The 14539-nt window shown below is 41.4% G+C and overlaps 1 protein-coding gene across 1 annotated transcript in view; it reads left to right on the top strand.

Annotated features, from left to right (window-relative positions):
* TMX4 (thioredoxin related transmembrane protein 4) overlaps positions 1 to 13974 on the top strand; it is a 60333-nt gene extending 46359 nt beyond the window's left edge. The window contains exons 7-8 of the mRNA XM_019972863.2: positions 7916 to 7979; positions 9606 to 13974. Coding sequence (XP_019828422.2) covers positions 7916 to 7979; positions 9606 to 9970 — 429 coding nt within the window. The 3' untranslated portion in view covers positions 9971 to 13974. The remainder of the gene's footprint in view (positions 1 to 7915; positions 7980 to 9605) is intronic.
* The last annotated feature ends 565 nt before the right edge of the window (positions 13975 to 14539 follow it).

The raw sequence follows: 14539 nt of genomic DNA, 5'->3' as shown, positions 1-14539 counted from the left end.
AGGTGGTGAAAGTATTGGAGTTTCAGCTTCAACATCAGTCCTTCTAATGAATATTCAGGATGATTTCCTTTAGGATGGACTGCTTTGATCTCCTTGCTGTCCAAGGGACTTCTCAAGAGTCTTCTCTAGCACCACAGTTCAAAAGCATCAATTCTTTGGTGCTCAGTTTTCTTTATAGTCCAACTCTTATGTCCATACATGACCACTGGAAAAACCATAGCTTTGACTAGAAGGACCTTTATCGGCAAAGTAATGTCTCTGCTTTTTAATATGCTGTCTAGGTTGGTCATAGCTTTTCTTCCAAGGAGCAAGCATCTTTTAATTTCATGGCTGTAGGCACCGTCTGCAGTGATTTTGGAGCCCAAGAAAATAAACTCGGTCACTGTTTCCATTGTTTCTCCATCTATTTGCCATGAAGTGATGGGACTGGATGCCATGATCTTTGTTTTCTGAATGTTGAGTTTCAAGCCAGCTTTTTCACTCTCTTCTTTCACTTTCATCAAGAGGCTCTTTAGTTCTTCTTTGCTTTCTGCCATAAGGGTGGTATCACCTGCATATCTGAGGTTATTGATATTTCTCCTGGCAATCTTGATTTCAGCTTGTGCTTCATCCAGCCCAACATTTTGTGTGATGTACTCTGCATGTAAGTTAAATAAGCAGGGTGACAATACACAGCCTTGACGTACTCCTTTCCCAATTTGGAGGCAGTCTGTTGTTCCATTTCCGATTCTAGCTGTTTCTTTACCTGTGTACTTGAGATTTCTCAGGATGCAGTTCAGGTGGTCTGGTATTCCCATCTCTTTAAGAATTTTCCACAGTTTATTATGATACACACAGTCAAAGGCTTTGACGTAATTAATAAAGCAGAAGTAGATGTTTTTCTGGTATTTCTTTGCTTTTTCAGTGATCCAGTGGATGTTGGCAATTTGATCTCTGGTTCCTTTGCCTTTTCTAAATCCAGCTTGAACATCTGGAATTTCACATCTGGAACAGTACAGTTCCTGTACTGTTGAAGGCTGGCTTGGAGAATTTTGAGCATTACTTTGCTAGTGTGTGAGATGAGTGCAATTGTCTGGTAGTTTGAACATTCTTTGACATTACCTTTCTTTGAGATTGGAATGAAAACTGACCATTTCTAGTCCTGTGGCCACTGCTGAGTTTTCCAAGTTTGCTGGCATATTGAGTGGTTATCTGGGTCATGAAGATATTTTTTGTGTATCAGATCAGATCAGTCGCTCAGTCGTGTCAGACTCTTGCGACCCCATGAATTGCAGCATGCCAGGCTTCCCTGTCCATCACCAACTCCCGGAGTTCACTGAGACTCACGTCCATTGAGTCAGTGATGCCATCCAGCCATCTCATCCTCTGTCGTCCCCTTCTGCTCTTGCCCGTAATCCCTCCCAGCATCAGACTCTTTTCCAATGAGTCAACTCTTTGCATGAGGTGGCCAAAGTGCTGGAGTTTCAGCTTTAGCATCATTCCTTCCAAAGAAATCCCAGGATTGATCTCCTTTAGAATGGACTGGTTGGATCTCCTTGCAGTCCAAGGGACTCTTAAGAGTCTTCTCCAACACCACAGTTCAAAAGCATCAATTCTTCAGCACTCAGCCTTCTTCACAGTCCAACTCTCACATCCATACATGACCACTGGAAAAACCATAGCCTTGACTAGACGGACCTTTGTTGGAAAAGTAATATCTCTGCTTTTGAATATGCTATCTAGGTTGGTCATAACTTTCCTTCCAAGGAGTAAGCGTCTTTTAATTTCATGGCTGCAATCACCATCTGCAGTGATTTTGGAGCCCAGAAAAATAGTCTGACACTGTTTCCACTGTTTCCCCATCTATTTTCCATGAAGTGATGGGACCAGATGCCATAATCTTCGTTTTCTGAATGTTGAGCTTTAAGCCAACTTTTTCACTCTCCACTTTCACTTTAATCAAGAGGCTTTTGAGTTCCTTTTCACTTTCTGCCATAAGGGTGGTGTCATCTGCATATCTGAGGTTATTGATATTTCTCCTGGCAATCTTGATTCCAGCTTGTGTTTCTTCCAGTCCAGTGTTTCTTATGATGTACTCCGCATATAAGTTAAATAAGCAGGGTGACAATATACAGCCTTGACGTACTCCTTTTCCTATTTTGCACCAGTCTGTTGTTCCAACTCATGTCCAGTTCTAACTGTTGCTTCCTGACCTGCATACAAATTCTTGCCACGTCTTCTTAATGTCTTCTGCTTCTGTTAGGCCCATACCATTTCTGTCCTTTATTGTGCCAGTCTTTGCATGAAATGTTAATATATGCATTGCCCAGGAAGGGCACGACGTTTCCCATAGAGAAGTGATTTCCTGATCAAGTCTTTGTTTCCCATAAGCTTCACCATTACATCTTTCTTTTTTTCCATAATTTTAAAAGATGGGAAGTCAAAGTAGGACTGCTAGTTTGGTTTTTGTTTGCTGTCTTTATTGAGACTAGTAATGGTTGAAATATTTTTCAAGTGTTATTTTTTTGTTGTTAATTAATTTATTTTAATTGGAGGCTGATTACTTTACAGTATTGTAGTGGTTTTTGACATACATTGACATGAATCAGCCATGGGTGTACATGTGTTCTCCATCCTGAAACCCCCTCCCACCTCCCTCTCCATCCCATCCCTCAGGGTCATCCCAGTGCACCGGCCCTGAGAGCACTGTCTCATGCATCAAACCTGGACTGGTGATCTATTTCACATATGGTAATAAACATGTTTCAATGCTATTCTCTCAAATCACCCCACCCTCTCCTTCTCCCAGAGTCTAAAAGTCTGTTCTTTACATCTGTGTCTGTTTTGCTGTCTCGCATATAGCATCGTCATTACCATCTTTCTAAAGTCCATATATACATGTGTTAATGTACTCTACTGGTGTTTTTTTTTCTGACTTACTTCACTCTGTATAATAGGCTCCAGTTTCATCCACCTCATTAGAACTGATTCAAATGCATTCTTTTTAATGGCTGAGTAATATTCCATTGTGTATATGTACCACAGCTTTCTTATCCATTCATCTGCTGATGGAAATCTAGGTTGCTTCCATGTCCTGGCTATTATAAACAGTGCTGCAATGAACACTGGGGTACATGTGTCTTCTGGTTTCCTTGGTGCGTGTTCCCAGCAGTGGGATTGCTGGGTCATATGGCAGTTCTATTTCCAGTTTTTTTGAGGAACCTCCACACTGTTCTCCATAGTGGCTGTACTCGTACCATGTTATTTTTCATATGTAACCCAAGGGCTCAGTTTTAGAAATGAAGTTTCTATATTCTATAGAATATATTTCCGTATATTTTTCTGTTTCTATATTCTGCACTTTAAACCAACATGGGGAAGGCCTGTAAATGTACATCAGATTGCTCTGGTTGCATCACTTTCTGATGGCAACTCTGCTTTGAAGGATGGAAAATAGCAAAGCTGCGGACAGGCAGAAAAGCCATGGAATATATGGGCAGCAAACTTTTGCCTGTCTTATCTGATCTCCATTTCAGTTGCTGTAGATACTGTCTGAATTTTGCAACTTGGGTGAACCATTTTTCTATTGCGTTGGCCAGTAGTTCATTTGGGTTTTCCCCAAGATCTTGTGGGAAAACTGGAATGAACTTTTTTGGTCAACCCAGTATATGCTGCTGACCGCTTCCTAGCACAGAGCTTCCACAGAGAGGGTCTCCAGTATCAGGAGGTGTAGCTCTCACTCTCTATGAAAGATGGCAAATCTGTCTGCTCTCCTCTTTTAGATGCCTGGCTGTCTGCTAAGCTGAAACCTGAACATCTAACTGTTGGAGGGAAGAGGGAGAGGAGGGTACCATTCCTGTATAGGCCCTGTTTGTAAACAGTGCCATGTTTAGTGGTTCAGAAAGTGTCCCATCACGAGAGAGTGGTTCTTTAGATTGGAAAATAGATCCTGAACTGATGGAACAAGAGGATTTTCCTCCCAATTTCTGGGAAGGATGACGGTGTAATGGAGTTATGTATGTAGTGTTAGAGACATGAAGCAGCCCTTAGTGGTAGACTGACCCCAGACTTGTCCTTTTGAGAGAATGCAAGTCATGGGAAATAGATGGGGAAACAGTAGAAACAGTGTCAGACTTTATTTTTGGGGGCTCCAAACTCACTGCAGATGGTGACTGCAGCCATGAAATTAAAAGATGCTTACTCCTTGGTAGAAATGTTATGACCAACCTAGATAGCATATTCAAAAACAGAGACATTACCTTGCCAACAAAGGTCCGTCTAGTCAAGGCTATGGTTTTTCCTGTGGTCATGTATGGATGTGAGAGTTGGACTGTGAAGAAAGCTGAGAGCCGAAAAATTGATGCTTTTGAACTGTGGTGTTGGAGAAGACTCTTGAGAGTCCCTTGGACTGCAAGGAGATCCAACCAGTCCATCCTAAAGGAGATCAGCCCTGGGTTTTCTTTGGAAGGAATTATGCTAAAGCTGAAACTCCAGTACTTTGGCCACCTCATGCGAAGAGTTGACTCATTGGAAAAGACTCTGATGCTGGGAACGATTGTGGGCAGGAGGAAAAGGGGACGACAGAGGATGAGATGGCTGGATGGCATCACCGACTTGATGGACATGAATTTGGGTGAATTCTGGGAGTTGGTGATGGACAGGGAGGCCTGGCGTGCTGCAATTCATGTGGTCACAAAGAGTTGGACACAACTGAGCGACTGAACTGAACTGACTGAAGTGAGAAAACAGTTAAGTGACTTGCCCAGGGTCATACAGCTGACAGGGTTGAGGCTGGTGTCCCGTAAGTCTCTTCTAGGCCCCCTTATGTGCATTCTAGATGGCCCAGGTATCTCACAGGTGGGACTTACTCCCTCCCAGGCTTTATTGTAAATGCCAATTATTTGTGACTGGAAGGTGTTTCTTCTTTCCTTTGCAATGTGACCAAACCAAAAATTTCTGCTTCAGTTGGTATTAAGAAAGGCAAAAGGAAAAAGAAAGTCACAAAAAAGCATTATGTTCAGTGAATAGCTACTATAAGCATGTGGCTGTCATTTGGTTTTCAGACTCTGTCTTTTCAGGTGGAAGTGTTTTCCTCTTTGTTGTTCACATCAGTTTAAGAGCTTGGAGCTTGCTCCTCTCCAACACTCGGTGCTTCGTGCATCCCACTGCCCTGCACGTGGGTTTCCTCTGTCTGTCATTTAGGCGTTTCTCTGGATCCAAGCTCCAATACTTTGGCCACCTGATGCAAAGAGCTGACTAATTGGAAAAGACCCTGATGCTGGGAAAGATTAAAGGCGGGAGGAGAAGGGGACAACAGAGGATGAGATGGTTGAATGGCATCACCGACTCAATGGACATGAGTTTGAGTAAACTCTGGGAGGTAGTGAAGGACAGGGCAGCCTGGCGTGCTGCAGTCAATGGGGTCGCAGAGTCGGACATGAGTGACTGACTGAACAACAGCTGGATCCAACAGCCTCTGTGCAGCGTGGTGCTGCTTACATGAGTCAGACCACTGGTGGTGCTCGTCCTCTCCTAACCGTGTCCAGGGCCCCAAAGGCCACCTCTCTTAAGTGGTCATTCTGGATCCTTCCCCACCCCCAGGACTGGTTGTTGTCTCTGTATCTCTGAAGTATCTATCAAAGAGCTTTCTTCATTTTTTTATGAGTTGCCTGATACATATTGCTTTACAACTTCTTTTTTTATCTTTTTCTGAACCCTTCCCCCCAGATTTTAACATGATATCTTAAATGTAATGAACCAAGTATTAAGTAAAGTAATAAATAACTATGCAGGTGGGAATAGTCAAAGTGAGTTACTCATTTGATGTTTATAACATTGAATCAAAAGGACATGACTTTAGAGTTTTAAAAGTTTTGAACCCCTTAAATTTATGAAGTACTGTTCCTATTTTAAAGATTGGGCAGTTGTTCACAGTGAAGGTGAAGCCCAAGAGTTAGTTCGGTACAGGAGGACCAGTGCAGCCCTTCTCAACGGGCGGCTTCCTCCCACGCTGGTCTCTCTCTGCTGCGCAGTACTGTGCGGAGGCCGTGCGGAGGGTGTAGGGAGTGAGGGACCCCGACTGCCTCAGTCCCATTTCACACATCGTCCCATCAGTTTCATCACCGCAGCACACGATCCGGGTGTGGAACATGAGCCAGAATGAACCTTCCTCTAGGAAGCTTGTAGTTTATCAAGGGAAGCAGCTTAGTAGTAGTAAGTAGAAAGTGAGTCAATGCTGCAATCAAGGTTGGAGGTGAGGCCAGTCACTCTTTAAAATAAGATCTAGTTCACATCATTGATATGTTTTCTTAGTTTGTCCCTCTAGTAATTTGTTTTTTAAATTATTATTATTATTTTCCCACTGCTTTTTTTTTTAATTTGAGGCTAATTACTTTATAGTATTGTGGTGGTTTTTGCCATACATTCACATGAATCAGCCATGGGTGTACATGTGTTCCCCATCCTGACCCTCCCTCCCCATCCCATCCCTCAGGGTCCTGCCAGTGCACCTCTAGTAATTTCTTACAGCACTCTTAGTAATTCTACACCCTGAAATACTCTTCCACATAATCAGGAGTTTCCCACTGGTGAATGACAACCCATATACAGACTCATTTTATTTATCATACTGTTGTTCAGTCACCAAGTCATGTCCGACTCTACACGACCCCATGGACTGCAGCACTCCAGGCTTCCCTGTCCCTCACCATCTCCCTCAGTTTCCCAAGTTCATGTCCGTTGACTCAGTGATGCTATCCAACCATCTCATCCTCTGTTGCCTGTTTCTCCTTCTGCCTCAGTCTTTCCCAGCATCAGGGTCTTTTCCAGTGAGTCAGCTGTTTGCATGGGGTGGCCACAGTATTGGAGCTTCACCTTCAGCATCAGTCCTTCCAAAAAGTGTTCCAGGTTGATTTCCTTTAAGACTGACTGGATTGACCTCCTTGCAGTCCAAGGGATTCTCAAGAGTCTTCTCCAACATCATGATTCAAAAGCATTAATTCTTCAGTTCTCTGCCTTTATTGTCCAGCTTTCATATCAGTACATGACTACTGGGAAAACCATAGCCTTGACTATATGCACCTTTGTTGGCAAAATGATGTCTTTGCTTTTTAACACTATTATCTAGGTTTGTCATAGCTTCCCCGCCAAGAAGTAGTCGTCTTCGGATTTCATGGCTACAGTCACCTTCCTCATTGGTTTTAGAGCCAAGAAGAGGAAATGTGTCACTGCTTCCACCTTTTCCCCTTCTGTTTGCCATGTAGTAAAGGGACGGCTCAGAGATTAAAGCGTCTGCCTGCAATGCGGGAGACCTGGGTTAGATCCCTGGGTCGGGAAGATCCCCTGGAGAAGGAAATGGCAACCTGCTCCAGTATTCTTGCCTGGAGAATCCCATGGATGGAGGAGCCTGCCAGGCTACAGTCCACGGGGTCACAAAGAGTCGGACACGACTGAGCGACTTCACTTCACTTCACAAAGGGACCAGATGCCAGGGTCTTAGTTTTCTGAATGTGGAGTTTTAAGCTGGCTCTTTCACTCTCCTCCTCCATCTTCCCTCATCAAGAGGCTCTTTAGTTCCTCTTTGCTTTCTGCCATGAGAGTGGTATCATTTGTCATAGTAGGGTTTTTTAAAGGATCACTTCAGACTTGGCTGAGAGTGTCTGTTTTCTTATACTTGCTTATTATTTTTAGTGGACTGTGTGTATACATTTGACTTTGTGACCTCTGTTTGAAATTAATAGTATTTTCCAGCATTATATCCACATTTGAAAAATAGAAAATTCTTAATTATACCCTTGCCTTGTATTTTTGAGGACTTTTGACCAATTGCTCTGTATTTATCTATGAATATCTGGTTATAGAAGCAAGGCCTAACTTTAAGGTTGTTTGGTAGTAAATGTTCTATTTACTCACTGTAAAATCACTGTTTTCCCTCCAGGTCTTGGTAGTAATATCTGAATGTTTCTACTTGCCACTTCCAAGGAATTTATCTGAACATTCTGGTAAGGATGACAAGTTTATGAGATAGAGTATCTTTAGAAGTCTGTGGTATGCCCTTCTGTGCTCATAGTGAATTTTCCTGTGGTTTGCTGGTGACCAAACATTCACCACCACCAAATTTCTTGAAATGTGTTCTCTAGATAGATTTGAGCAAGCATTCTTTTTTTTCCTCTCTTACATTAAAGAACATTTCATTTTGGCCATTACTTTTTCCCTTGAATTGTATGCCTTTCATTAATCAGTTGACATGTTTTCCTTCATTCAAACTGGGATGAGCAAGGCAGGAGGGGAAGTGGCACTTACTGAGTTTCTCCTGTGTACCAGTAATGACTCTGAGCCATTAAAGCAGTCTTCCCAAATCCTTTCAGTACTTCACACTGTTTCTGGGACCAAATACCCCTGGATTTCCATGCTTTTACTCCTGTTGTTTGCAGGAAGACTTTGTTTTTTTGGCCATACTTGTGTCCTGTGGGATCTTTCTTTCCTGACCAGGATTGTACCTGCACTTCCTGAAGGGGAAGTGCAGAGTCCTAACCATTGGACTGCTAGGGAAGTGTTGAAGACTCCTGAGACTTTGTAATTGTTGAATTTTATGTGAGTTTAACTAAATAAGCTTATATTTCTTTTTTAATTCTTAAAGTTTTTAAGGCTTTCAGACTTCCATATATAATTATAAACTATGTTATATTCCTTAGAATTCTTAAAAGTAACAAAATCCCGGTTTAAAGTAACTTAGGGGAAGAAAGAAAAATCTATTAGTTTACAAAGCTGAAAAATCCAAGGATGTTCTGGTTTCATGCTCAGCCCAAAGATGATCGCTTTCTGTCTCTGTGAAGCTGATTCAGTGGCTTTAAACAGCCCCAACTCACATTTCATCAGTTTAACAATCCCTGTAGAAGGAGAGAAAGTTATCCTCCTCACTCTGGCCAAAAATTCCTGGACAGGATTCCAACTGGCTCTGCTTAAGTCAGAGTTTGAACCAATTACCATGACCAGTGAGTGTTTTGCTGAGCATTCTACAAAGTGCATAACACAGAGCACAGAGGAATCTTTGCCCTCCATGCCCCTGGGCTGTGCCCAAGTCAGCTCGGTCAGCGAGTCTCCAGAGAGAGGTGGAGACACCCTGGATGGGGCTAGGATGCCATCCAGAGATCTGTCCTTTGCAGTAACATGGTTTCATGATGGAGAAAGCCATCCTGTACCCCATTGTTTCATTTTACAGCAAAATGCAATCGACTGCTGAATGACCTTTTTAAAATTGAAGTATAGTTGGTGTCCAACGTTGTATTTGTTTCAGGTGTACAATAGAGTTGATTCATTATTTTTATAGGTTATACTCCATTTTAAGTTATGATACTGGTTCTATCTCTATGCTGTGTATTACACCCTTGTATCTTGTAGATTTTATACCTTGTAGCTTGTACTTCTTTTCCCCTTCCCCTGTCTTGCCCCTCCAGTTGGTAACCACTAGTTTGTTGAATCAGTACAAAGCATTAGTTTGTATGAGTCTGTTTCTGTTTTATAATATTCATTCGTTTGTTTTATTTTTTTAGATTCTACATACTAGTGAAAGCATTTTGAATGCCCATTGTTTAATCAGAGAATGTTCCCCTCTCTTTCTTCCACAGAGCAGAATCTCAGGTCAGAGGAGGTTCATTTAACTGAACAGTTGCAGGATGTAGAGGAGGAAAAGGATGATTCAAATGAAGAAGAGAACAAGGACAGCCTTGTAGATGATGAGGATGAGAAAGAGGACCTTGGTTACGAGGAGGAAGCAGAGGAGGAAGAGGAGGACGGCCCAGCTGCTGGCGGGGACGAGGAGAAGAGTGATGCCCGGGACCCGGAGCCCCCGAGGGAGGCCCGGGAGGACGAGGGGTCCAGTGAGATTGGAGATGACAGCCTGGAGCAGCCCCGCCCGGCTGGCACAGAGGCGCTGGGAGACTCGTTGAGACAGCGCAGAAGTCAGCATGCTGACAAGGGACCGTCGGCCTGAGACTGGAATACAGACCAAAAGAATATGTTAACTTCCCCTTTTGTCTGCAGTTTAAACCAAATTCTTATTTTCTTTTTGAATGAGCAAGCTTCTCTTAAACAATAATCTTTAGCCATTTAGTCTCATGGCATTAAGCCTCGTGTATGTTAGGGAGAATCTTTCAGGCATGACAATCAGGATACAGAAAAGCAAACATGGTGCTGGGGTCTGTTTGGGGCCGGGGGTGAGCACACGTTTACTCGGGGCTACAGAGCTCTGACCAGAGAACGCAGTCCCCAGCGTCAGGAGCACTGTCACGGGCACAGACAGGGCTGCAGGCCCTTACCGTGAGAGCAGGGCAAGCTGAGCACCCTGAGTGTAGCAGCCATCTTGGTTCCTCTTGTTTGAATATTGATTTTTGTCAAACTGTAAGAAACATCAGGCCATCAGGCACCATATAAAGGGGTACTTTTTAGAGATAGAAGTTGAGAGGGCCTTGGAGATTATTGTAGAAAAAAGCTTGGAAATGTTTCTAACTCTGAACCTCCCTTCTTGTGTTTTATTTCTTACCTTTAACATTTCCAGTTTTCCCACCATGGGCCTGTGGGCTCCCCATCCTCTGAACAGTACTTCCTCAGTGAGAGGACTCGGGCAGCAGTCAGCTTGATATTAGCTGTATTTATTTTTCCTTAAGGGTTTAGATAATCAAGCAGCACAGCCCATGAAGCCATGACTGCCAAGGGTCTCAAACAAAATGTTGTAACCTTCAGAGATTCAAAAAGAAGTAGCGGTTTTACAGGAGAGATTTTGGTTGTTTTTAGCCAAAACGTGGTATTTTTAAATTTTTTTTCCAAAAGCTCCTTTAGCAATATTCTTTGAAGCCAGAAATCTCCTACGTCTTTGCCAGTACAAGGTAATCTTATGATGAAACCTTGAATACTGTATTGTTTTGTTTCCATTTCAAGGGGTTCCCTGGCTCTTGAACCAGTTTAATAATAACTGAAAAAACATTTCTGATTTTCCTTCACTGATAACGCTTTTGATGAAAGAACTAATGAAATTGTGTATCTGAAAATGAAAGGTTTGATTTCGTTTCCTTCTTCCTTAATCTTGTAAAGAATTTTATTTCCATACATCTCAATATTTAGTCTGCTAAAAGTACCCAGGGGGCCCAATGTCCTTTAGAAAATCCATCCATCTATCTGATTTATGCCTTAGAATAAATTCATAATATTAGATTCCAAGCTTATGAAAGGTGTCTAAAGTTTATTGTACACCCCTTGAGTCCAGATGGAATAATAAGTAGTACAGGTTTATGGAATTCAAAAAGCTTCTGTCATTTTTTTCTTTTTAATTTATTTTTTATTGAAGGATAATTGCTTTACAGAATTTTGTTGTTTTCTATCAAACCTCAACATGAATCAGCCATGGGTATACATATATCCCCTCCCTTTTGAACCTCCCTCCCATCTCCCTGCCCATCCCACCCCTCTAGGTTGATTCAGAGCCCCTGTTTGAGTTTCCTGAGCTATACAGAAAATTCCCGTTGGCTATCTAGTTTACATATGGTAATGTAAGTCTCCATGTTACTCTGTAATCTTTAAGAAGAAATATGCAGTACACTCCTATCTGCTGTTTAGATAACCCTTACCTTGTATTAACTTTGAACATGGGCTTACTGGAGGAGGGGGAGGTTCTGAAACTCTGCCCTGATGTGGCTGAATGAGCCTATTGCAAGCCTCACACAAAGGGAGTTTTTATTCTGACAGAATCCAGTTTTTAGAGTTGGTTATTTTTCATCTTTCCCACTTAGTTACCTGATAGTCTCATCCCCCAGTGTGATGACATTAAGAGTTGCCGATAATTTTTCTCTTTAGACAGCAACACAATCTCAAGTTTGAGGCCATCACAGAACTGACAGGCTGGGAAAACCTTGACTTGTGCTCACTTCTCGCCCGACCACCATCTGGGGCTCTGACACCTCACCCAAAGTCCCAGTTCCAGTGGTACCTCCAGAGAGGCAGCTCCATCTCCCTGATACCAGGAAGCCTTTCTGGAGCAGAGACAAGCTGAACCTGCCCTCCTGGCACTGGATTCTGTTTCTTTTCTAATCAGCTGAAACAAAATTTTCAAAGATAATTGAATTCAAGTTCAATAGTATTGGAATAAGAAAGGCTTCATAGTTTGGCTTTTCTGTATGATACTTCTCCCCAATCCCCTGCCCCCATATTGAAATAATTCTTTTTCTGTCAGTGAAGTATTTTACTAAAGGGGATGGAATGAAGAAATAAAATCTACTTTGGCTTTTTATAAATGTAAGGCCAATTTCCAGTTGGACTTCTGATAGTATTTAATTATATAATAAGAAAAATGTATTTTCTTTCTCAACAATACATAAAAAAATAGAGGAAGAGGAGAAAACAGTTTGGAGATGTGGATTCATTAAAAGTTGAAGTATTTGCTATGGGGACTTTTTACAGTTTTTTTTTTTTTTTAATATTCTGATGAGAGATGTACACAATCGAATTTAATTTCTTTCTACTTGCAACTTTAGGTTCATTTTAAGTTCTTCCTGAATATAAAACTAAAGGAAAATATCAACCCAAAATAATTTAAAATTAGATTAACATTTCAATAGGAGTTGATAGATTTTTCCTGTAGGTAATAAGTAGTCCTTAATCCAGAAGTCAAGTGCATAGAAATATGATTTTTATTCAAAAAATAATCATACCTCCCTGTATTGCAATATCAGTTACTTAGTTATAGAATATCAAAGTTAGGTAAATTAAATAAACTGTTCACTTGGGAATGGGTGCAGTGCCTTCTGTGTGAGAAGTGAGAGCATAATGCCTGTTCACTGGTTAGAGGGAAAGTTTGAAACCTCCAGTTACTGTTTCCTTGATTTCTTCCTTTTATTATTTGTCTCTTGGCGAACAACCCCAGCTTGCTTAGAGTTCTCATTCTGAAGCAACATGTAGGCAGTCTACTTCTTTCTTTCCCATTTAACTGTAAGTGTGAATGGATGAGAAGCTGGTTCATTCAACTCACATGGCTTGAACCCATGAGTACAAACCCGCCGCTTTATCTTGGCACAAGATCCCAGTTAGCCACAAGCTTCTCTGATTACAAGAAGAAATCCAAAATTACTACTGTGATAAAAAGCAAGCAAGCTTTGGTCAGGCTGACTCTGATGGTGGAGAAAGCCAAATTTTGACTCTTATGGCCCAAATCCTTGTTGATAGCTGTGGTATTTCTGTAAGATTTGTGTATGTGTGATTTGGGTAGATGATAGAAGTGTCTTTTAAGGCAAGTACTTGGCATGTGACTTATTACCAAGTCCTTTAAGAGTGGAGCCTGATTTACAGAATGAGAAACATTAAAGAGTCCAAAGAAGAGTTGAAATGATAAGACGTACCTGAGCTTTTAGCCTAAAACCTTAAATTGGCATGAAGTAAGAAAAGGAAGGGGAGACTGGTGCTTTTTATAATGTGTATCAGTAGTTTCATTATGTCCTTTATCTCAGTGTTAAAGTGTTATTTCTGCCAGTCTTATAAATGTGTGGTTCACCCATCCTTTCAAATAATAACATTTGGGAAAATGGTGATGTAAATCTTCTGTGCCAATAGAAAAGTTCCTTCTTGTTCAGTATCTGTTTATATCAGTCTACATTATGATCCCCTTTAGAAGATTATAGCTTATCTTGAAAACCAAAAGTGGAGTCAAGTCAGATCGATCTGGATGGGGCAGCTTTTTGAGCATCTTTCCTGAGCCAGGAGGTTTGCTTGAAAGGCCTTTGATAGTTTCAGATCAGGACACATGGCCTTCAGATGGCTTATTCTCAGCGAAGCTTCTTGTGAACTGTGACATTGTATATATGTGACTCAAACAACTTTAACATGTTTCTGGTGTATTTTAATCATAATTGTTACTAAACAGTGCAAATGTAGCTTCTTCATGCAAATGTAGCTTTATACTAAAAATACTATTTATTTGTACTGCAATCCATTATAAATTTGTTATTTATATTCTTGTAATTGTCTTAATTTTTTAGCCTAGTGATACTTATTTTTCTCTTCATCTGTATTTTCCTCAAATGGCATCAGCAGCAACTGGAGTAGGAGATCAAGATATGAGCCTCAAGCGTACATTGCCTGAATTACAGATCACCTTATCACAGAATTGTATGTGATCCTTGATGCTATTTGTTTTCATTTTATTGTAAATTTCCACTTGCATCAAAACATAATGATGGTGATAACTAAGTAAAAAGAAAACAAAACAAAAGTTCTTTTTCATACACGAAATTCACAGAAGTCATTTGCCTAGGCAGTGAAAAATATTACTTTGTTAAAAAGTAATTTTCATGTGTCCATCCTCCATCCTGTCTGTTCATTGTTCCTCTCTTCCTCCTCCTTGACTTGATGCATCCCGAACCCTTGCTTTAGCTTCTCTGAGAGGTTCACAAAAACTCAGGAATGAGTGCAAAGATCCAAGGCTTTCTCCTCATCATAGTTGTGTTGTCTATGGAAACTCACTGCCCTCAGGTCCCCTCTTTCCTGAGGTCTGGAAGTGGCCGGCAGTGGAGCAGAT

Source organism: Bos indicus, chromosome 13 (assembly GCF_029378745.1).
Source record: "Bos indicus isolate NIAB-ARS_2022 breed Sahiwal x Tharparkar chromosome 13, NIAB-ARS_B.indTharparkar_mat_pri_1.0, whole genome shotgun sequence".
In the NCBI taxonomy this organism is placed as follows: Eukaryota; Metazoa; Chordata; class Mammalia; order Artiodactyla; family Bovidae; genus Bos; species Bos indicus.
Note: the sequence above shows the minus strand (reverse complement) of the source record. Positions and strands in the feature narration are given on the sequence as shown.